The sequence below is a fragment of the Bison bison genome, unplaced genomic scaffold (genome assembly GCF_000754665.1).
Source record: "Bison bison bison isolate TAMUID 2011002044 unplaced genomic scaffold, Bison_UMD1.0 scf7180017864495, whole genome shotgun sequence".
NCBI classification, from domain to species: domain Eukaryota; kingdom Metazoa; phylum Chordata; class Mammalia; order Artiodactyla; family Bovidae; genus Bison; species Bison bison.
Genome location: NW_011495054.1, coordinates 6,145,103 through 6,167,630, shown reverse-complemented (window position 1 = coordinate 6,167,630; position 22,528 = coordinate 6,145,103). Strand labels below are relative to the sequence as shown.

The 22,528-nt window shown below is 45.1% G+C and overlaps 4 protein-coding genes across 4 annotated transcripts in view; 2 read left to right on the top strand and 2 right to left on the bottom strand.

The window, feature by feature from the left end:
• SRSF9 (serine/arginine-rich splicing factor 9) overlaps window positions 1-5,898 on the top strand; it is a 6,294-nt gene extending 396 nt beyond the window's left edge. Inside the window, 3 exon segments of the mRNA XM_010828627.1 lie at window positions 2,170-2,330; window positions 3,814-3,986; window positions 5,404-5,898. Coding sequence (XP_010826929.1) covers window positions 2,170-2,330; window positions 3,814-3,986; window positions 5,404-5,547 — 478 coding nt within the window. The 3' untranslated portion in view covers window positions 5,548-5,898.
• A 564-nt stretch (window positions 5,899-6,462) lies between these two features.
• GATC (glutamyl-tRNA(Gln) amidotransferase, subunit C) lies at window positions 6,463-13,501 on the bottom strand. Its single transcript, XM_010828625.1, has 4 exons — window positions 13,326-13,501; window positions 13,055-13,227; window positions 8,595-8,698; window positions 6,463-7,359 (listed from the first exon to the last, which is right to left on the bottom strand). Exons 1-4 carry the CDS (start codon window positions 13,404-13,406, stop codon window positions 7,307-7,309), a joined length of 411 nt encoding a protein of 136 aa, XP_010826927.1. The 5' UTR covers window positions 13,407-13,501; the 3' UTR covers window positions 6,463-7,306.
• On the top strand, window positions 13,477-15,803 carry TRIAP1 (TP53 regulated inhibitor of apoptosis 1). The gene is made up of 2 exons (XM_010828626.1): window positions 13,477-13,658; window positions 14,788-15,803. Exons 1-2 carry the CDS (start codon window positions 13,512-13,514, stop codon window positions 14,869-14,871), a joined length of 231 nt encoding a protein of 76 aa, XP_010826928.1. The 5' UTR covers window positions 13,477-13,511; the 3' UTR covers window positions 14,872-15,803.
• Window positions 15,804-16,927: 1,124 nt separating this feature from the next.
• LOC104980053 (cytochrome c oxidase subunit 6A1, mitochondrial) lies at window positions 16,928-18,838 on the bottom strand. Its single transcript, XM_010828624.1, has 3 exons — window positions 18,690-18,838; window positions 18,401-18,543; window positions 16,928-17,222 (listed from the first exon to the last, which is right to left on the bottom strand). Exons 1-3 carry the CDS (start codon window positions 18,790-18,792, stop codon window positions 17,139-17,141), a joined length of 330 nt encoding a protein of 109 aa, XP_010826926.1. The 5' UTR covers window positions 18,793-18,838; the 3' UTR covers window positions 16,928-17,138.
• Between the last annotated feature and the right edge of the window lie 3,690 nt (window positions 18,839-22,528).

Here is a 22,528-nt window from a genome sequence, read left to right as displayed (position 1 = left end):
ACTATTATTTTTTTGACTTGAAAACACAAAAGCCGGGTCTGAGGAGGGCACAAGCCAGCCTGGATCAGCCTCGGGGGCTGGTACCCAGGCACCCTTCGGGGGCAGCGGCCCAGAGCTTGGGAAACTTGGCCCCTGAGGCGGCCCGGAAAGGACTCGGTGAGGAGTGAGGAGACCGGTTGTCCTCTCTACCCTCCCCTCCCCTCCGCTGGAACTCGCCGTTGTGGGGGCGCACAGTGCGGGGCGATACGGATGCCTTTGCAGGGCCGAAAGCGGGCTGGCTCTTGGATGGACCGGATTTCCATCCACGCGCGCCCCGCCCGGCAGGGGCGAGAGCCTTGCTCTGATAAAAGCATCAGGGATTTGGGGAGACTTATAGTCTGATGGGGTCTCGGATTTCACTCTTCCTTCCCTAATAAGGGGAGGCACAGCTAGATGGTAAAGGTCTCCGAGGGTTTGGACGCGCTCGATCCGAAACGGGCTCGAAGGAGTCTTTGTAATTTTGCAGTGTCGGCCCTTGTCTCCCAGAAAAGGCCTGGGAACTTTCAAAACTGCGATTGTTGGTTCTTAGAAGCCACCGCACTGTGCTGGCTACTACGCTTGGGGTGAATCGGAGCTTGCTCTCTGGTTTCCAGCATTGGCTCGGGGAGCGCTTTGCCTAGTCTGCGCCCTGCGGGCTTCGCTACGAGGACTGCCCGTGGGATGTCTTGCCCATCTTGGGGGATGTGGGCGGGTGATGCGAAGCAAGGGGAGCGTCTGAGGATGGGGAGGCAGGACGCACCCTGAGGCTTTGATGGATGAAGATTCTGACAGAAATCGTTCCTAGTATCTTTGCCATTTGCCTCAAAAATGGAACTAGGCATTTCCACACCTAAACTGGAAAAGGTTGCACCTCTAAGAATTATTAACAGTACTGGTGTTTTTGTTTTTTTTTTAACAGTTGCTATTTGTCAGGTACTGTACTATATATTACTAAGCATTTTCAACAGCCTACAAGGTAGGCTCTGTTACTTTTGACATCTGAGTAAACTGAGGATAGAGTCGATAAAAGGGAGGGCTACCAGGGAAGGTAGGATTTGAATCCCCTGTTCCGCCCTTTTGAACACAAACTTACCGTGTGATGTGCTACATTGTCTTTTCCCCCCTCCTTGCTTTCATAATGGAAAAGCTATCTTTTTGATACACTAGTGCCAAGTTTCAAGCAAAGCACTGCACACACAGTTATCTTATTTAATCGTTTCAAAACTGGCATTTTACACTTAGATGTAAAGTCCTGATCGCATACTTACCCAGAGACAAAGACTAGTAAGTAGCAGAATGATTTGAACTGAGGTCAGTTTTCATTCACAACATTAAACCCGAGCAGTACCGCCTCTCTCCCAGTGTATTCTGCATATAGCCAGGGTTGAACTGTATGTGGTCCTCCTTGCTTTTGATCCTGGGGCTAGAATCTTCATAAGCGATTGTGTGCCTCTGACATCTGAATGATTCTTTCATTAGTGTGTCTTCAGCTGTTTGTCCCCCATGCCTCAGGGCATTCTCTTTCCTGTCAAATCCTGGAGAGCCATCTTGGTGTTCCTCACTCTCCTAGAACCCTAGGAAAGACTTTTAAAGTATTACTCTATTGAATATTTATCTCTTTTGGCAAAACTGTACCCAGAGAGTGGTTTTGACAACTTAGTCCTCGAAGCCATGCTGAAAAGGTGCACTTGAGGGAATTCCGTATTTCTTACAGAACACTAATATTCATTTGAGCTTTCCCTGTTTTTAAACGAGTTTTTCCTTCTGTAGACCTGAATGTACTAGGCCTTGAGGAAGAATATTAAAGGACTAGTGTGTGGTGTGCATTTTGAGAAACAGCTGCCCAAGGTCAAAGAAACACTGTTCTATGGCAAAATCAGTCATTGCCAACAGTTTATTTTTTCTGAATTCTCTTACCTGTTTATTCATTATCATTTCAATACCTAGAAAACCCTGTGTGTGTGACAGCTGTAAAGTTTAATTCCAGTGTCATGAAAGGTCTTCAAAGCAGTAGTACATCAAATTCCTGAGTTTTGTTCTTTTGCTTTTTTCTCACTTCAGGTTTTTTTTTTCATACTGGTTACTCATGCCCCTCACAGGGAAATTAGTTGGTCCTCCTGAGCAACACTAACTCCAGACTTTTCTCTGCAGAGATGCTGAGGATGCAATTTATGGAAGGAACGGTTATGATTATGGCCAGTGTCGGCTTCGTGTGGAGTTCCCCAGGACTTACGGAGGTCGGGGTGGGTGGCCCCGCGGTGGGAGGAGTGGGCCTCCTACAAGAAGATCTGATTTCCGAGTTCTTGTTTCAGGTATGTTCCTTTCAAACTCAATGAGATGATGCATGTGAAATACTTAGCACAGAGTCTGGCCTCTAAGAAATGTTAGCTGTTGTTTCTCAGTGCTTAGGATTTGTGGGCTTTTCTTCTCATGCACAGTGACAATCTGAAGCCTTGCCAGTGAGGCAGGTACCTTGCCAATGAAATTTCACTGATAGTGTGGCCTTGATAGAACAGAGACTTGCTTCTTATAAAAAAGGACTTTTCTAGTGTTGAAGGAGAAGATGATGCCCAAACCTCTTCAGCCAGAATTCTAAAGACATTTTCTTCTGGAAATGTACCTTGGCATCTGACTTGCTAGAAAGACATTCTAGAAGCCAGATTTGAACAAATTATACCTAGCCTTGGATCCTAAAATAGGTCAGATTTTGTGATGGTTTTGGAATTATGGAAAAAAGAAACCAAACAACTTGGAGTCTTAGGGATCATATTGCGAAGGACAGAACAAAATGTCTAGTGTTGACAAGTGATGAGATGCTAAGCTCAGAGGTTTATGCATTTTTTGGAAATACTAACACACTGGTAAAAAGCTGGGGCCTTCTGCATGTTGTAGGGGTGTTTTAGGCCCCTGGCAGAGTGAGGTATATTGAGGAACCTGGCACCTGAGATGTGAATGTCACACAGTTGCAGCGACTCCCATGGTGCTGAAGAGGGATACTGTCAGTATCTGCCTGTGTCCCTTTGTAAGTGTTTAACCCCAGAACTCTATTCCCTCCTTCAGGATGTCATACATATCTTTTTTTCTCTCCATGCTGCTCTGAAATCCTGCTTAGAAAACTATTAGGAAATGGCTGCAGTCCTGAGCTGTGAGCGGTAAACACAGCCTTTGAGAGCAGGAGCACATTTCCCTTTCATGACATCAGGTAGGGTTGTATGACTCCCGACTAGTTTTAGCGTCTGAGTCTTACCTTTTCCCCTACTGTATTGAAGAGTGTTGGTGATATTTTAAGAGGTATTTTGTCTAGTTTGTCAGTCATTCCCACCTACAAGAAAACAAACTTTAGGTTTTTCTTGTGTTACTTCATCTACACCTTGGTTATTTTATTGGATGGTTTCAAAATTCCCATGTCCTGCGTCAGACAATAAATAATTGGTACCGATAAAATTTCATAATGGAAAAATTTAGAACTCAAAGTCTTGGGATTTTGTTATTAATTGTGAAGGACAGAGAAAGAGATGCTTGAATTCTTAGAGATACTAAATCTGTAATGGGATAGACTTCTTGCTATGTCAAGAAAGGCTTAGTCTCTGGGAGAGTAGCCTAGACCAGCTTCTCACGGTGCTTTATCACCCATACTTCAGTGTTCTTCTTTGGTTTTGTGTCCCTTGTCAAAATCTGTGATTTGGGGACCATTAGGATTTAAAAGTAGTGACTGATGGGGAAAGGACCCTAGGTCTTGGGGCTCTTAACATGGATGAAGGATGTGGTCTCTTCTCTTGTGTTCTCTGTGCCTAGGACTTCCTCCATCAGGCAGCTGGCAGGACCTGAAGGATCACATGCGAGAAGCTGGGGACGTCTGTTACGCAGATGTGCAGAAAGATGGAATGGGGATGGTTGAGTATCTCAGAAAAGAAGACATGGAATATGCCCTGCGTAAACTGGATGAAACCAAATTCCGCTCTCATGAGGTGAGTCCCCACCTGCTGTCAAGGAGCTTGTTGCCATGCCACTCCACCTGAAGCTGACCTAGCAGAAGTAGCAGCAGGCCATGTGTTTGCCATTCAGTGACCTTATAATACTATTAAAGATCTATCTTAAGTGGACAAAGCCAAGGAATTCCTTATGTCCCAGCAATGCAGGGTCATAGCAGAGAGAAGTCTGCAGCCATAGTATTTTTAACCCAGAGAGAATACCCAGTCTGTCATGTGGTAACTGCCTTAAACCACAGTGTCCCTCCATGAACCTAACTATTATGGCTCTCCCTTCTCGGGCTTTGGTCTGGGCTCTGCAAGCCAACCTTATCACCTTACCCTCTTAGGTACTGCTGTTGGGGCTGGCTGTCATTTCACTTTGCCTTTCCCAAAGTGGTGCAGAAGCCTCTTTGAAACCGGAGCCCTTGGCTCAGGTTTTCTTGTTCATCATCTCACCCTGGGGACTTAGCTTTCCATGTTCTTCCCTTCAAGTAGGTGGCTGCTGTTTTGGACCTCAGTCTGATTCTCATGGTAGCTATTCTTTTGATACCACGGAGACCAGACCACCCATTGGACGTTTTTGTCCTGGTTACACTGTCCTGGCTTGCTATGGGGTTTAGGGATGTCTGCAAACATCAATTTCAAGGCCCATTTCTTTCTCTAAGGATTCACTTCGCTAACTATGGCTTGAAGGCTGCACGCCTTAACAGTGCTGTTGCTCAGACTATTCTCTAGGACTTGAATTTGGAGCAGAAACAAAACAGCACCTGGTCCTCAGTTACAGAGCGGGGCCTTGGTTAGGATAAATCAAATTATTGAGTTTACCGAGGGGAACAAGCATCTGGCTTCTTTCATCTTAGCATCTTTAAATCTGAGAATGCTAGCTGAGGGTGAAAAGCCTGGGGATAGGCCTGCCTGAACACTCCTCTGCTGCTTATTACAGTCTTAGCTGAGCACCTTCAAACCCTGGTTCCTGTATATGCAAATAGTTCCCAATAATAGCATTATCTTATAAGACTTGACAGGAAGCTAAATTATGAAGCATCTCGCCCAGGTCCTGACACCTGGGAGGTGCTGAATACTGGTCAGCTTCTTCCGTAGGTACCCGCCAGAAAAGGTGGCAGGGGACTGAACCATATATCTGACCTCTGTGAGCCTTTCCAGTTCTTAGATTATGGGGGTCAGTGGTATAATTTAGGTTTGTTAACAGCAGTAGCCAGTATTGGAGTTATTTACCACATAATCGAGTTGCCATTTATTATCTGTGTTACCTTGAGCAAGAATACCTGCCTGTGGCACTATTGTGCCAAATGGTGCTCAACACTACATTATTGTTAGGCGGCCATGTTAGGTGTTGGTATGCCTTATTCTTCTAGGTCTTATTTTTTCCTTGACTTTTTTGTTTCCTTTTCAGGGTGAAACATCCTACATCCGAGTTTATCCAGAGAGAAGCACCAGCTATGGCTATTCACGGTCTCGGTCTGGGTCAAGGGGCCGTGACTCTCCATACCAAAGCAGGGGTTCCCCACACTACTTCTCTCCTTTCAGACCCTACTGAGACAGGTGGTGGGAATTTTTTCTTTATTTTTTAGGTGAACTGAGCTGCTTTGTGCTCAGAATCTACATTCCAGATTGATGATTTAGTGTCTTAGGAGATTTTTTTAATTTTTTTTTTTTTTAAGGAAATAAAACTACATAATTTCTACCAGGGCCATATTAGCAGTGAAACATTTTTAACTGCAGAAATTGTGGTTTTGGTTCAGAAACGAGTTGTATATTTTTCACCCCGATGATGGGAAAAAAATCAGTGCTGTATCCTTGTGGGTTGCTCTTCTATGGAGATCAGCAGTTACTGTGACTGAGTCGGCCCATTCTGTTTAGAAATATATTTTAAACGTTTAATAACTGACAGGTGTAGTTGTCTTTGATTGTGTTCATAGATTTCACCAAGAGGCACACTCATATGTTTAAAAAAAAAAACAAAACATTGAGTTGCAGTGGCAACTTGTGCCCAATTGGTAAGGAGCAGGAGTGGATTACTTATTTGGGGATAAAGTTAGTTGCTCTGACGATGGTCTGAGAACATCACATCCGAGGGAAGTTTCAGGGTTTTCTTATAATTCAAGGCCAACCATATAAACTAAGCTGCTTTAATAAAAAGGGGAGCATTGCAGATAGGGGAAGGGAATGAGAAGGCTAAAAACAGGCTTTTAAAAGTGGGTGCCAGCATAAAGATCACTGGGAAATTCTTAACCAACTTTGCTTAACTTTAGCAAGTTGGTCAGGGGAAAAAACTCATTTAAGTTTTGGTTCTGTCACTTTCGCTCCTAAATTTGTCTCATATTTGTCCTTGGTATCTGAGCTATAAAAAAAGACAAACCCCAAAACCAAAACCTCCCACTGTCTTGGATTCTGCTTAGTTCAGTAATCATAGGGCAGGGAGTCAGGGTAAGGGGGCTACATTGTCACAGGGTATTTTTTTAAACCACTTTATTGAAATATAGTCAGCCCGTAAAAGCTGTACTTTTTACATTGAACTATGGGGCAGGAGGAGAAGGGGACGACAGAGGATGAGATGGCTGGATGGCATCACTGACTCGATGGACGTGAGTCTGGATGAACTCCGGGAGTTAGTGATGGACAGGGAGGCCTGGCGTGCTGGGATTCATGGGGTCGCAAAGAGTCGGACACGACTGAGCGACTGAACTGAACTGATACAACTCAATGAGTTTGGAGTGAAGGTATGCACACATGAAATGACAACCGTGAACGTCATAAACACCCATCACCTCCCCAAACTGCCTCCCCGGGGCACCTTTAACCATAGCAGAAAGTCAGCACTCAGCTTGAAATACAGTGGGTACCCAAGAACAAATTTAAGTATGTTTAGTAAAGATAAAAGGCTGCTCAGGTTGACGGAAACAGCAACTGAAAAGGTGGTCATGAAGTGATTGGATGCAAGGTCTGTAACAATTACATAAATAGATTCACTTAAGTGCAGTTTGGTAGACAGTCTTTTAGGGAGGGATAAAGTCTTCCACACTGGTCTATGAGTATCTATGAATATACTTGATCCATTTCCTTGGAAATCAGCCATACCTTCCACTTCCTGTTGGTATCAGGGACTCTGCCTTATTTTGGCGATCTTTCCCAGTTCTGTCTTCAGAAGAATTAGTTACTAAAAGATACCTAGCCATCACTTTTCTCAGGTGACTGAAGGAAATGGTACGTTAGTGTTCATAATAACAAAATAGTTGTTGCAAAATAGTTGCTGCACTTCCATGTGTTCATAGAACGCCCCTTCCCAGAATAGATACTCAGCGATGTGAGAAGGGCTGTTTTTCATCCAGCTTTGACCAAGAGATATTACCTGTTTGAAAAGAATAACAAAAAGGAATTTTGAACTAACTGATTTGCCATGAAAATAACTGAGCTAACTGATTTGCCATGAAAAATAAGCAATGGAAGTAAGTGTAGCTATTACCCTGTTTTTCTGAGTATCTGAAAGAACCACAGTTATAAGTGAGGCCTAAATAATGCACACTTAAATAAGTAGCAGAGAGCATTAGACATGTCTAATGTTAATTAGACATTTGTATGTATATAGGAGAGGAAGGAGAGACTATGTGAACTCAATTTTTCCCAAGAAGCAAAACCTGACACAAGGTCCTGTGTGAGAAACAGCGTATGTGATCAATGGCTATGTCCGCTCAAACAGTAACAACTATCAAAGATTAACACCGAAAGTTCTGGGTGTTGTTATTGGCCCAAAGTTTTAAAATAGTTACAGTGAGGTTTAAAGATGCAAATTTGCACACTAGGGGTTGCAAACTGATGACTCACAGGATGCACCTGGCTTGCAGGTATGTTTTTTACTTTCACGGTATTTTACTTTTTTAAAGTCTTTGATTAACAGTTAAAATTTGGGAACCAGCACACAGAATGCCAGATGTCCAGGTTCTCTGGGCATCCCATTCCTGCCTGGCCCTGAACAAGAGAAGCAGCACATGGCAGCTGTCCCTTTAAGGCAGAGCTCCAGATCTGCCACTCGGTACAGCCTTCCCCACCCCAGTCCTGTTTTTGTTTTCCTCATTCCTGTTACCAACTGATCCCTAGAGGTTAATGTGACTTCAAGAATCCACCGCCACCTTGCCACCTATACATACTGTGTTTTTGTTATTCCCAGTTTTACTGAGGTAATGGACATATAGTTGTAAAAGTTTAAGATGTGCAACACAATGATTTGATCACAATGATTTGATACATGTATATACCACAAATTGATTCCCATAGCAGGATTAGTTAATGTCCATTGTCTCACTTGGTTACGGTTTCTTCTCGTGGTGAGAACTTTTTTAAGATCGATCTACTCTAGCAACTTTCAAGTATACAATACACTATTGTTAACTAGTCACCATGCTGTACATCACACATCCCCAGGACTATTTAACTCATAACTAGAAGTCTGAACCCTTGGACAATCACCACTGCCACTTTATACTTGGTCAGAGTGCTTTCACAGAGCAGATCTGGGCCTCACAGTTCCTACAGCACTCTCAAGTTTATTGTGGCACAGTCTGTTAAGCCATTTTGGGCAGCACGTACCTGGCGGAGCCACAAAATACTCTTCCACAACTCGGTGGGAGTTTTGTAGTAGTTCTTCAGCACAGCTGCCTTCTACCACATTGTCGGATCTCAAGTACAGACATCTACAAAACCAGAAGCTTAAGGTTAGCTTCTCAGAACATGGCTTCAAGGGCATGGGTGGAAAAGGTCAACAGTGGGAGGAGAAGACGACAGCAGCATATTCTCGAGTTAAGAGTCACTGCTCAAAGATGGAAGACCAAATAATGGCCTACCATTTATTGATTTCCCTAGCAACCTTGTGAGATAAGTGGTATTAATAATTATTCCTCAATATGGACAAGTTTTAATAAATATTTTTGATGATTACTACAGGTAAGGTGCTTTTGGTGGAGATAGTAAAAAGGCAGTTACAATACAGTGTGTTAAGTCTAATGAGGTAAGCAATGCTTGCCAAGGAAATTGATAAGGGGACCCCACCCAGCCTGTGGTCCTCAGAACAGGTGATGTTACCCCTTAATCATGATCAAGAAAGAGCTGGATTTCGTGGGTGGGGGACGATGGGGATGGGAAATGAGTAAGGTACAGAAACTTTCTCAACAGTGGTTATAAGTGACTTAAGCTGCTAAGGGACAGGATTGGGATCTGAGCCTGGTTCTGGTATCCCTAGGATGAGTGCTTTCTTCATCACAGCCACCTTTGGATGTAAAAGTACCTTCCCTTGCAAGATGTACCACAAACGTAGCCCAAGAATCTTGTAGTGTTGTCGGGGCTTAGTGGCTTCATTAAACTATCCAGATGGGAGACTAGTGAAACCAAACAGGAGTTGAACACATCTGTGGGGCTTTACTACTGTTTTAAGGTTTGAAAGTGCATGACAAGAGGTTTGAGATGGCTTCCAGATACTTGGGCTGAAAAGTAAGCAGTATGCTCAGTCACTAACAGGATAGCAGCCAAGCTTTCTGCTTTGAACCAGACACAGATTGAGGGCTAAACGTAGTAGGGCAAGGATGGGACATGAACATCTGTAGAGGCTGTATAGAAAGGCCAAGGTGTAATCATAAGTTTCTTTTAGGAAAGGACTGGTTCTGTTTCTTAGGGGCACCCAGCCCTGAATGAGACAGGATAAACACTTATTAATGGTACAAAGAGTTCAAAGCTGAACTTTATTCTAGGACTGGCACTGTTTTAACTGTGTGACCTTGGACAAGTATGATCTTTCTAGACTTTAAGTTTCTTGCCAAAAAAGTGAATGCACTAGATTTTTTTTTAAACCATATAAGGAATATGCACTCATACTCATTTAATAAGGATACTTGGAGAACAACAGTAAAAATCATCTGTAAAGGTGACCATTGGACTTTCTGGAGTTTATATTTCTGTTGGGCAATATAACAAAATGTTTAAGAGCTGGGGCCCCTGAATCACTGCGGAATTCAAACCCCAGAGCTGCACATGGCCTGTATGCAAGTTACTTACCCTTTCCGTATCAGTTACCTTATTTCTAAGAAGGTTCAGAGAATTGCTGGGATGATGTTTAAAAAGGTCTGAGCCAAGGGGCAACTAAGTCCACATGCTCTAGAACCTGTGCTTCTCAACAAGCGAAGCGCACACACCTCAGTGAACACCTAGCGCAACCAATATAAAAAATGTCCCAGGTTCACTCATTTGGTAATTGGGTTTCCTAGTAAGGTTTCCTGAAGGATGCAATTCACCTCTTTAACTATCACACATTTCTACCCAATTACTGTTTAAGGTGAAGTTGTTTGTAGAATAAATCCACACCTCCCTATTTTCTTAATCATAGGCTATTGAACCCAGAGTCTCTGTGAGGGCACACCAAGCAGACCCCTCATTTGGCAAGCTGCTGAACTTTTCTTGACCTTGGAATCATGCATAAAACACCAAACAGGACCAGATGAGCTCTTCAGGTGCCTGTCAGTTATGAAGGTCTACCTCACCTCATCTTTCTCAGTCGGGATTCTACAAGAGTTTAGTCCAGAAACGTAGGACAACTTCTATGCGTCTGGTCTAGTTGTTAGTTATGTACCATCCTTGGAAGAATTGAAAAAGAGTCCATTGATCTTGCTGTATTCTCAATCAGATGAAAAGCCCTGGTTAAGAACAGTTTCAACTGTGAATTAGAAATCTCTAAAAAAAAAATCTCTGCCCTCTAAAGTTCATGGACAAGGCACTTAAACCAGTAACTGTGGGCAATGCATCTAATTTCACAGAAAGCACTATGGCAGCATGATGGAAGAAGTGCCTCAGCTGGCCCTGGGGCTGACCAATGGGACAGTTCTGCTGCTGTTTTAGCTTCTTTCTGCCTCTTCCCAGCTATCAGCTGCCAGGAGCTGTTTCTCTGGCCACCAGTCTACCTCCATCTACAAGCCTTTTCATTTAGTTTCACGCAGATTGAAATGAGAGCTAATCAATGTGGCAAACAAGACCCTGAGGGACATCTTAAGTATTGAAGTTATTTGACTGCAATCAGAGATGCCATGTGAGTCAGTCTCTGGCTCTGAGATGAAAAAGAATAGTTTCTATGGGATGACTTTTTTTTATGGCCACCCCACACTCCTTGCAGGATCTTAGTTCTGGACCAGGGATTGAACCCATGACCCCTGGCAGTAGAAGTGAAGCGTCTTAACCACTGGAACCCCGGGGGAAGTCCTGAGGCTAGCAAGCACTCAACACGAAGGTTACAGTTACAGATAAGTGTGGCTCTCCTGACTGGCACTGACTAATGGCAGCCTTTCGCCCACTTCTACCAGGAATTTATTTTTTAAAATTCCATCAGGAAAAGGCTAGGACAGGGTTGTAGATTGCCCTTATCTTTATAAGTTGCATACCTATCCTTCCCAAGAAGCTGCACTCCTAAATGGCAAACAAGTCTGCTTTGCAAAAGAGAGTGTTTTCTTTAAAAATGTATTAAGATTTGGCAATAACTGGTAGAGGTGGTTAGGGGCTGCACACTTTAAGTACAGTATACACAAGCTGCTTTGTCAAAGACCCAGCCCTCCGGGTTGCATTACACTACTTCACTACTTGGGTTATTACTCTGCCCCCTTAGGCTTTCCAAGGTAAAATTTCCCTCTGCATTTCCACCTTCTCTAACACTGCTGCTGCTGCTGCTAAGTCACTTTAGTCGTGTCCGACTCTGTGTGACCCCACAGACGGCAGCCCACCAGGCTCCCTTGTTCCTGGGATTCTCCAGGCAAAAACACTGGAGTGGGTTGCCATTTCCTTCCCCAATGCATGAAAGTGAAAAGTGAAAGTGAAGTTGCTCAGTCGTGTCCGACTCTCAGCGACCCCATGGACTGCAGCCTACCAGGCTCCTCTGTCCATAGGGTTTTCCATGCAAGAGTACTGGAGTGGGGTGCCATTGCCTTCTCCATCTCTAACACTAACCATGGTTAACAGTTTCCTGCATGCCCTTTCAGGGAACAAAACAAAACTTAATGCATGCACCAGATTATATAAAATATACACATAAAGTATCAATGAAACCACATACCATATTCTGAACTTTGCCTTTTTTATTATTATTAAGTATACCCTGCAAACCTTTCCATATCAGCATATATGGTTATTTCATTATTTTTAACTGCCATTTCAATGTATGAAGGTTAGCCATGAAGGACGCTTCAGTTCAGTTCAGTCGCTCGGTCGTGTCCGACTCTTTGCGACCTCATGAACTGCATGCAGCACGCCAGGCCTCCCTATCCATCACCAACTCCCGGAGTTCACTCAAACTGACGTCCATCGAGTCGGTGATGCCATCCAGCCATCTCATCCTCTGTCATCCCCTTCTCCTCCTGCCCCTAGTCCCTCCCAGTTTATTTTCTGTTGTTCTGTATTATCAACGGATTTGCATACCCTGAATGCTCGTGCACGCATCTTGATGCACTGTCACAGATATATGTCACAGACAGGGAACCACTAGGTCAGAATATGTGTATATCTAAAAAAATTTTGAGACAGGAATCTAGGAGTAAGCAAGTCAGATGTGAGCTCACTTTCTAATTACAAGAAATAGTACAAGTCAACAAAAATAAGATATTCAAGAAAACAGTGGAAGAAAACCCACCAGGATAAGGAGGTAGTGACTGGAGGGAGTGGAGGGAGAATTTAGAGAAGCCACGAATCGGGCGTGAAGCAGAAAGAGGCAGGAAGTCAAGTGGCCGGAGTGATGAGGTAGGGGGCGCTCTAGAAAGTTGGGCCGAGAAGGTGAAAGCTCAGACGTTTGGATTTTGTTACTAGTTACACTGGGAAGGCTCGAGGATTTTAAAAGGGAGGGAGATGATCCTTAACGTACGACGCAAAGAGCGAAAGCGCTTACCCGCAGGGTGGCCGTGGGCAAGTTCTCGCGTGTCGCTAATGTTCTTTTCCTCTCGGTGGAATGAGTGACTAAGCTCCAGCCTTTACTGGTAGCGAAGACGCCGCGGGCAAGCCTTCGAGGGCCGCGTCCGCGAGCTTACCTGTCCTCCAGGACTGATTCCATGGGCTCCACTCCGTCGGTGTTCACCGCGCGGAGCCGGTCGGCGAAGGCGATGGCTTTCTCCAGCCGGGCCACGGCCTCCTGGCTGCCGAAGTCCACCAGCGATAGCCGCTCCAGGTGCTGGATCAGCTCGCCCGTGACCCGGCCACTTCCCTGGGGGCGAGGTGGGGGGGAATGAGGCGGAGGGTGTGGGTTACGGGTGGGGCCTGCTCCGCCTTCCGCCCCGCTCCGACACCCGCCTGGACCTCTACCTGAGGATCCGCCTTGGAGGTGAAGCCGCGGCGCCCGCGCGCCGCAGCCCGAAGACCCAGGTGCACGGCCCGCGCCCACATTTCGCTCCGTCTCGGCCGCCGTAGCGCATCCTCTCCTAAGGCCGCGCGACGCGCTTAAAAGTGATGACATCCGAGAGCGCCGCCACCGCCGCGGACGCCGACGCCATGAACAGCGTAGGGGAGGCTTGCACCGACATGAAGCGCGAGTACGACCAGTGCTTCAATCGCTGGTTTGCCGACAAGTTCCTCAAGGGGGACGGCTCCGGGGACCCATGCACCGACCTCTTCAAGCGCTACCAGCAGTGTGTTCAGGTGAGCTCCGACCCGGGCCCTCTCGCCTCTGCCCCAGGCCCCAGCTCGAGGGGGTTGGGACGGGCAGGGTGGAAGAAAAGCCTCGATGAGACCAGTGGCAGGAGTTCTCTCCCTTACCATTCACCACCCAGGATGCCTGGTATCTCTCCGGATGTCAAATCCGGAGATGTAAATCTTTTTGCAGCACCTTACTTTCTGCGGAGCCCAGTTACATTCTTTGGTTCCTTTGGTGATGAACCTGAACTTGCAAAGTGAGCCCAGTTATTTGTATTTTATGCGTGGAACACTCACGCCCAGAAATAGTTAAACGAGTAGTCGAAGTTCACTAGAATCAAGTGTCCTTGGATTTTGCGGTGGTGCACTTTTCCACTGTTGCTGAGGGGAGAGACGGGATGTTGAGTCTCTCTGGTCTGTTAGACCTCATGGAGGGTCCTCTTATGTTGTCACAATGCCTTCACTGGCCTATTTTTTCTCTCTTGGCTAGTTAGAACATCTTTATTCCAGCACAGTGAATGTGAAACAGATCTTTTTATAAGAACAGCCCAGGGCAAGGCATTCCCAATTAGTTAAGTTAAAAAACATCCTCAGTAAGTCCAGGTGGAGTTGCTGTCTTTGTCCCATAGACAGATTGGAAAGAGAGGCTTGCTCAAAGTTATATAGCCAGTAAGTCCTAGGACCGATTTGAACTTGTGTCTGTCACAATAGGAGCTTCCCAGGTGGCTAAGTGGTAAGAATTCACCTGCAATGCAGGAGATGCTGGTTCAGTTCCTGGGTTGGGAAGATCCCCTGGAGAAGGAAATGGTAACCCACTCCAGTAGTCTTGCCTGGGAAATCATGTGGACGGAGGAGCCTGGCAGGGGTCACACAGGGTCACAAAAGTCAGACACGATTTAGTGACTAAACAAGTACAACAGAGTGGTGATACTGCTTAAATTGCACTTCTGAATTTTGTTACAACTCTCCAATCTCTCTCTGGTCTTAACACTTAATTTCTTCCTAATCACACTTAGGGTTTGTCGTGTTTGGTAGTCCTTTACTTTTGTACCTAAAGTACAAAGTATTCTACAAAATATTTCTAGTTTCAACTTCAGGCTTCATGTAGTCCCTTTATCATGTTTTCTTCCATCAGAAAGCGATAAAGGAGAAGGAGATTCCTATTGAAGGACTGGAGTTCATGGGCCATGGCAAAGAAAAGCCTGAAAGCTCTTCTTGACCTTGACAATCATCTTGAAAGTGGACTCCTCAAATCAGGAAATTGAGGACTCTGGATCGTATCAGTTAAAACTGAAGATAGCATGATTTGATGAATTTAGGAGGGAAGAACTTCCTTTCCTCCTTGATATCTTTCTCTCATTTGTAAAAAATGATGAACCATCACTCTTTGCTTTGAGATTTCTGGCTTTGGCATCACAGCAGGAACTCAGTATTCTAAATAATGGGATTATTTGGGATTATCATCGCAGTACTTGGTCTGGGATCAGTTTTAAATATATCTTGTATAAAAACTCTAGTAAGCTTGTCAGGATGAATAAGGTTGCCTGACCTTGAGCCATTCTTTGAAGGATATTACGTACACTCTCCTGGGGTTATTTGTTCATGGAAGCAACTGGTTAAGATCTCTTTTCTCTCAGGGAGCTAATCCTCTAGAAAGGGTTCCCAGCACAACAGTTTCAGTCAACGCTTGGAAGCACGGTTTTATTTTCATATAGTAATTTAACTGTTAAAGATTGTTGGTGGACTGGGTTAGCCAAGAGGAAGACCGCTTTCAACAGTTTCCTACCTTAACAAGAGGTGTCAGATTTCATACTAAGATGTGAAAGCTTCGTGAATGCTGCAGTGAACACCATTTCAGAGCACTTGATGTAGTTCAGGAATTAAAATCTGGAGTGGCTATGGAGGAAGATCCTAAATTACCAAGATTTGCTGCTGCCAGCTTTCAACTTAAGTCAATGAATTAAGTCAACCTGTGTATCATAAAAATGCCAAAATGCTGCTGCATATGATTAAATGGGGGGGGGGGGTGCGGGCGGGGTGAAGAGGTCCCTTTACTTGCCTTGTTTACTCACCCTGCCCTGTAATGCCTGAAATCATGAAGATGGAATAAATTTGTAACATTTAGTTTATATTCATTATTTGTTCCTGGAACTCAGTGCATTTTATGGAACAACTTCCATTCTATGAACCCCACACATCTCATGTACACTGGGGGGGGAGTTTTATATGCTTTATAATTTTAAAATGAAGATTTATCTAAGCTAGGTTGTATGGTATAGCAAATGGAAACCTCACTGATTTCAATGTTTATATAATGGCACCCAACCCACAAAATTTTTTATGCGCCCACAGAGTATGAAACTTGATTTACAGAAAGCCTAGACTCTGTATCTCTTTTCCACTTTACCAATTATTAACTTCATATTTAATGTGACCAGTCCTTAATGCCAATGCAGTACATTCTGCATTTATATTTTGGCAAGCTAAGGTCCATTATACATAAAAGATTTGGAACCCAGCTGAGGGAGGCCAGGCAGCAAATGAGTTAAGTAAACTGCCCTGAAATAAGCCTGGCCGCAAGTCGGTCAGAACCTTGTAGCCTCTTGAATCTTACCACAAAACTGTCTGGATGAGCCTTGAGAATAAAACAAATTTTACTGTAATTGCTGCTGAGGGAGTACTTTTTTTCTGATTGTTCCTCATGCTATTTTTACTTTATCCTGCCCATAAAATGACCAACTATCTGAGGCACTTCAAAGGTTTTAAATTTTGAAGAGGAAATCTTAATTGCTCTTTAAGGGTGATTTTGTAACTATTATTGACTGTTGTTTCTAATTCTTATGGCTACAGGAAATTTTTAATTCCAGAAACAAACAAAGCCAGTACTATATGCAGGAAGTGTCATACTGCCATACTGCCTTTATTTCTCCAGAAGGTTATAACCCTTCTAGCCTGAAGGGAGCTGAGACAGGACCCAAGATGCGAACTTGGAGAAAACTGTTTGATTTTAGGGAGTATCCTTCAGCAAATGCCAGTGTCTTTGCCATCCAAAGTCTGCCAGGACCCAATTTTGACTGTTAATTAGCTCAATTTAGATCTTTGTTTTACCCACCCCAGGCACGAGAAACCAAGACCAGGCCTGTTACAAACACTGTTCTTCGGGAGGCCTGACCCGGACCTGAAACACTGTCAACAGTAGCACAGACTGTCACTGTACAAACAGGGAGAATATTAATGCTAATTTCTGAGGGAAAAACAACCAAAGAATGCAACTCTCAGGTCATGACTAAATTATTTATTTAAGGCATCTCTTCCTGCTATAAGCAAAGGGATGGAAGATCAGTGAAATGGTCCTCAAGTGTAATGGTCATCACTAGGATACAAGGTGGTGAGCTTAAGGTCCCGTATACTTTTCTGGTCCATGCGTGCAGAGTAATGGTCCAAACCAGTGCTCTGGTCCCCACTGGGTGGTGGTCCAGGTTCTCTTTATTCGTCTTCATAGCCGGTTGGAAGCGGGTTCACATGAGGGTTATGGAATAGGGTATGGTTACCATCTCCCCAGGGAAAGGGCTGTGGAGTGAAGACGGCAATTAGGCAGTTCCAGAAAACAGTCAGCACTGCCACGAACTGCTTAAAACAGAGCAAGTAGCAGGTAACACATAAAATGGAAATTCGTCCTTTACATAACTGCCATGTTTCAGTGCTCCCGTAAGAGAGCTCTTATAAACTCCAGGGGAGCCTGTAAAGAGGACAGTAGGAAAGGCAAGCTCAAGTCCATTACTCATAAGCCTCTCCCTTGGAACTAAACCTCAGTGCTGTGTTTCTGGAAGTGCAGTCCTCCCATCACCTACATCAGAATGCTAGAGGCGGGTACAGGGGAGGAGATGCTGACTTCAATGCAGATTTCTGGACCTGAAACAAATCTCTGGATTGGAAACTGCAACATAACCCTCAACTATTCTGCATGGTACTTTTGAAAAACACTGCTCCAGGGCAGTGATTTCCAACCCAGGATGATTCTGCCCTTGTGGAGACACAGGCCAGCATCTGGAGACATCTTCAAGAGGAGGTACCACTACCACATAGTGGTTAGAAGTCAAGGATGCTGCTAATATCCTGTAACTCACAGGACTGCCCTTTGCCCCAACAAGAATTATCCAGCCCCAGATGTCAATGGTACCGAGGTTAAGACATTTCGCTGTATGTATGCCTTCTAATTCTATCGTACAAGGGTGGCAGTGGCGCTGAGACTCATCAATTCTTTCGGAATTTAAGAATCCAGCTTAATTTTCCACTTGGGCTAAGTGATAGTAGTTAAATATCTACATCAAGAGTCAAAAAATGACACAGTCGGGGTGGTAACTAGCATAGGGGTGAAGATTAGAAGCTGTCAATCTCTTCGTTATGCAGCTAGTAGCTGTCAGATGCCCAGGTTTTAGAGAGGTGAACCGCCTTCCGACTCTGCCAGCTTAAGGTAATTTCACAAACCTCCAAGTTTTGTACAACCGACAACTGTTAACAGCATCAGAAGTTAAACGATGGGATGACTCAGAAAAAACCGAAGGGCACTTGTTGTATGACCTTGAAAAAGAAAACTCAGGCCTGGCCGGAGAAAATAAAAATGTGTTTGGGAGGATTAAATGAGAAACTGTGCACGCCCGGCACCCACCGTTTTAGAGAATTAAGAACTTGGACTAGGGCATTTGGGGAAAGGCGAACAGACACTTGAAGAGACTGCAAGGGGGTACCTTGGACCTGATGCGGAGATGGGGATAGGCCACGAACTCGGGTTTCTCCTCCTCTCCGTGGTGCGACTTCAGGAAGACATTCAGCATGCTCACTCCCACCCCAGGGAGCGCCACGAAGTAGGTGAGGGCCTTCCACATGCGAGCTGCAGAGGGGGCACGACCGCTCAAGCCGGGCGAGGAGCCGCCCGCGTCTCACCTCCCTCCCCCAAGTCCTCAAACCAAGGTCAAAACCCCGCCGCTCTTCTCTTCAGCAGACCAGAGGCCCGCCCCGCGACCCCGGTCCCAGTACCTGAGCCCTCCTCGCCATGGGCGCCACTGGACATACACCGACTCAGCTGCAGCCGGGAACGACCCAGCAACCCAAAAACCCGAGATCCAGCTGCCACCGCCATCTTCGACCTGACTCCCCCGCCGCGCCGGAAGCGGAAATAGAATGTTGCCTGTGGAGGGTGGGACCACAACCTCAAAAGGAAGTTCCTATTGGGCGGTACCTTTTCCGCGGAGGCTGCGCATTGTAGTGTGAAAGCTCGGAGCCGCGGAAGCCAGAGGGAGCATGCGCTCAGCAAGCCTGTGTGCATGCTGCTGCTGCTGCTGCTGGTGGTGGTGCTGCTGCTGCTAAGTCGCTTCAGTCGTGTCTGCTGCTGCTGCTGCTAAGTCGCTTCAGTCGTGTCCGAAACGTCTGGCAGCCCACCAGGTTCCCCCGTCCCTGGGATTCTCCAGGCAAGAACACTGGAGTGAGGTGCCATTGCCTTCTCCTCCTGTGTGCATACCTTGTTCCTAAGGTCAGCACCGCGGTGAAGTTAAGCGCGTAAAAAAAAAGGTTTGTGGAAGGACATCCTGGCATCCAGGGTCGCTCCCTTCGTTGGAGTCCGTGCGCATCAACAGGTTCCGAGCACAAATCTCCTATCTAAAATGCTTTTTCCCTCCTCATCCTCTGTCTCTGCGTTATTTTTTTTTTCAAGACACCAAGACATAATAATTGTCATCATTATTATTTTGTAGGCATCACACAGCTTATAATCTGTCAGGGGAAACGAAAGATTTTGCCACTGCAGCATCCTCAAACTCTGGGATCGTGCCTGGCAAGTAACAGGTGCTTAACACAAATATGTTGAATGAATGAATAGCAACGGGAAACAATTGACATCTCTTACACTTTATCTCCGGAGAAGGCAATGGCACCCCACTCCAGTACTCTTGCCTGGAAAATCCCATGGACGGAGGAGTCTGGTAGGCTGCAGTCCATGGGGTCACTAAGAGTCGGACACGATTGAGCGACTTCACTTTCACTTTTCATTTTCATGCATTGGAGAAGGAAATGGCAACCCACTCCAGTGTTCTTGCCTGGAGAATCCCAGGGACGGGGGAGCCTGGTGGGCTGTCTATGGGGTCGCACAGAGTCACACACGACTGAAGTGACTTAGCCACAGCCACATACTTTATCTCTGCAATTCTTTCCTACCCTTCTTTTTTCTTCTTCTTCTACTCATCTAAAAACAGTTTTTAAAATAAAAGTTAAAAAATAGATGCGTAAGAGAGACTTCCTTGGTGGTCCAGTGGTTAAGACTCCACCCTCCCAATATAGGGGGCTCAGGTTCCATCCCTCCTCAGGGAGCTAGATCTAGCATGTGGCAACTAAGACCCAGCGAAGCCAAATAAAAATAAATAAACAAAATCTTAAAAATAGATACATAAGGTAAAATAAAAGTAAACTTCTTGACCATAGGTTCCTTTAAAAATATGATGAAAGCTCTGAATCCTTTCCTCAAATGAAATATTAATACAGCTTCTCAGCACACACAGTTTAAGCGCACAATGAGAGGGGAAGAAGGTAGAGTGCACCCAGAGACCCCCTAAGAGTCCTGTGCTCCAAATTAAGAACCCCTACTTAGAGGAATAAACAGAGACTCTGGTGTGGGTAGACTGGATTCATATTTTGTTCCCATCCCTCACAGCCTGTATGACCTTGAGCAAGTCAGATAAACGCATCCTGCAGTTTCATGAAAACAAAAACAGGGTCATATTACCAGAGCTTCTCAACCTGATCTTTCTTTCTCTGGGTAGCCTGGGTTTTTGCATGTTATGGTGAAATTAGAATTGTCAAATCTCTAGGCATCATCGAACAGAGTTAAAGGGTCTGTGAAGCCCTACAGCGTAGCCATGGAAAGGATCTGAGCTCAAGGATCAGGAAATCCTGGGTTCAAATCTGGTCTGCCCTCAGCTGTTCCTCTTCTCTAAAGTGGGAATGTAATATGCACTTAACTCATTTATCTGACAAACAGTAATTTAAGACACAGCTCCACCTGGAGAAGTTACTCACCCTCCATTCATAGTCATGATGGTTAATTTAGTAAATATTAACTACAGTGGCTACCGTGTGCCAGGTGTACACAGTAGTGTGCAAGAGCTGGAAGAGCTCTCATGCAATTTACAATTCAGTGCTAGAGACAGGATTAAGCAAAAAATACCCAATGCCCGGGATATGTTAAAAATTCAACAAATGTTTATTTTCCCATAGGACTTTAATACATCTTGCAGGGTGGTACTGCTAAGTAAGGATTGTAATATGTTTGGAACACAGTACCTTCTCAGGCATGATACCTATGATATTCTTGCCAAGTATGCTCAGCATTTGCAAAGCCTTGGGTGAGTTTAGATAGTCCAGGAAACCAAAGTCATCAATACAACAAATAGCTAATATTTACTGAGCATTTACTTCATGCTCACATCTATGACAAGCACTTTGCATAAATTGTCTTCCCCACCTCAGAAAATGGTGACTTGGTTCCTCAAGTGAAACACTTTGGAATCATCTTTGATCACTCTCTTCTCTCTCTGTCTCTCATGTGGGATCCAATTCCCTGACCACTGAAATCGAATCCATGCCCCCTGCTGTGGAAGCACAGAGTCTTCACCACTGGACCCCCAGGGAAGTCCCCCCCGTACATTTTATTTTATTGTACTTTATTATTTTTTTTTATACACACAATTCTCACTCAGAATCCGACCATTTCTTACCACATACTGCTCCCAATCTGATCAAAGGTGTTAGCTCTCACCTGGACAATTGCAAAGCCTCCTGACTGGTCTCCTTGCTTCCCGGCCCTTTCACAGTCTATTCTTAGAGAACAGCTAGGGGAATCCTCTAACACTGGTCATCTTCCTCCTCTGCTCAAAATCCTCAGTGGTTCCCATCTCACTCAGTAAATGCCAAAGTCCCGAGAGTGGGCTGCCAGATCCCACACACCGTGTCCCCAGCCGCCCCACTGACACCATCTAGTCTACCTGCCCCCTTGCCCACTTCACGCCAGCAACACTGACCCTCCTGCCTTTCTGTGAACGTGCCAGGCATGCCTCTGACTCAGGACTTTTGCACACGCTCATCTCTCTGCCTGGAAGAGTTTCCCCCCAGGTAGCGGCATGAGTTGTTTCCTTATTTCACTCAGGGGTTGTCTTAGAAGTCATCTCTTATCAGGAAGGCCTTCCCAGGCCACCCTGAAGTGACGTAGCTCCTCCCCACCCTGACACTCTATCCTCCTTACTGTGCCTTAGCTATCTTTGTGGCACTTCCCACCATCTGCTGTATTAAATATTTATTGGTTTATGGTCTGCCTGGGGCAGAGACTATGATTTGCTCACTGGTGTGACCACTTGGCCCATTATAGGACCTCGCTGAATGTACATTAATCCCAACCATGAACCTGTGGTGGTTTAGTTGCTCGGTCATGTCCACCTCTTTGCAACCCCATGGACTGTAGCCCCGCCAACCTCCCCTGTCCATAGGATTCTCCAGGCAAGAATACTGAAGTGAGTTGCAATTTCCTTCTCCAGGGGATCTTCCCCACCCAGGTATCGAACTCAGGTCTCTTGCGTTGCAGGCAGAGTCTTTACCGACTGAGCTATGAACCTGTGAACTAGATACTATTCTCCCCTTACTTTTCAGATAAGAAAACAGACTTGAAGTTGTGAGGATATTGCCCAAGATCCCCAAGCTTTAGGCAGTTGGTGGACCCAGGTAGTGTGGGACTCAAGTTCTTCTTTTTTTAAAAAAATTTAAAAAATTAATTTAATTTTGGCTGTGCTGGGTCTTTGCTGCTGTGAGAGTTCTCTAGTTTCGATGAGGGCTTT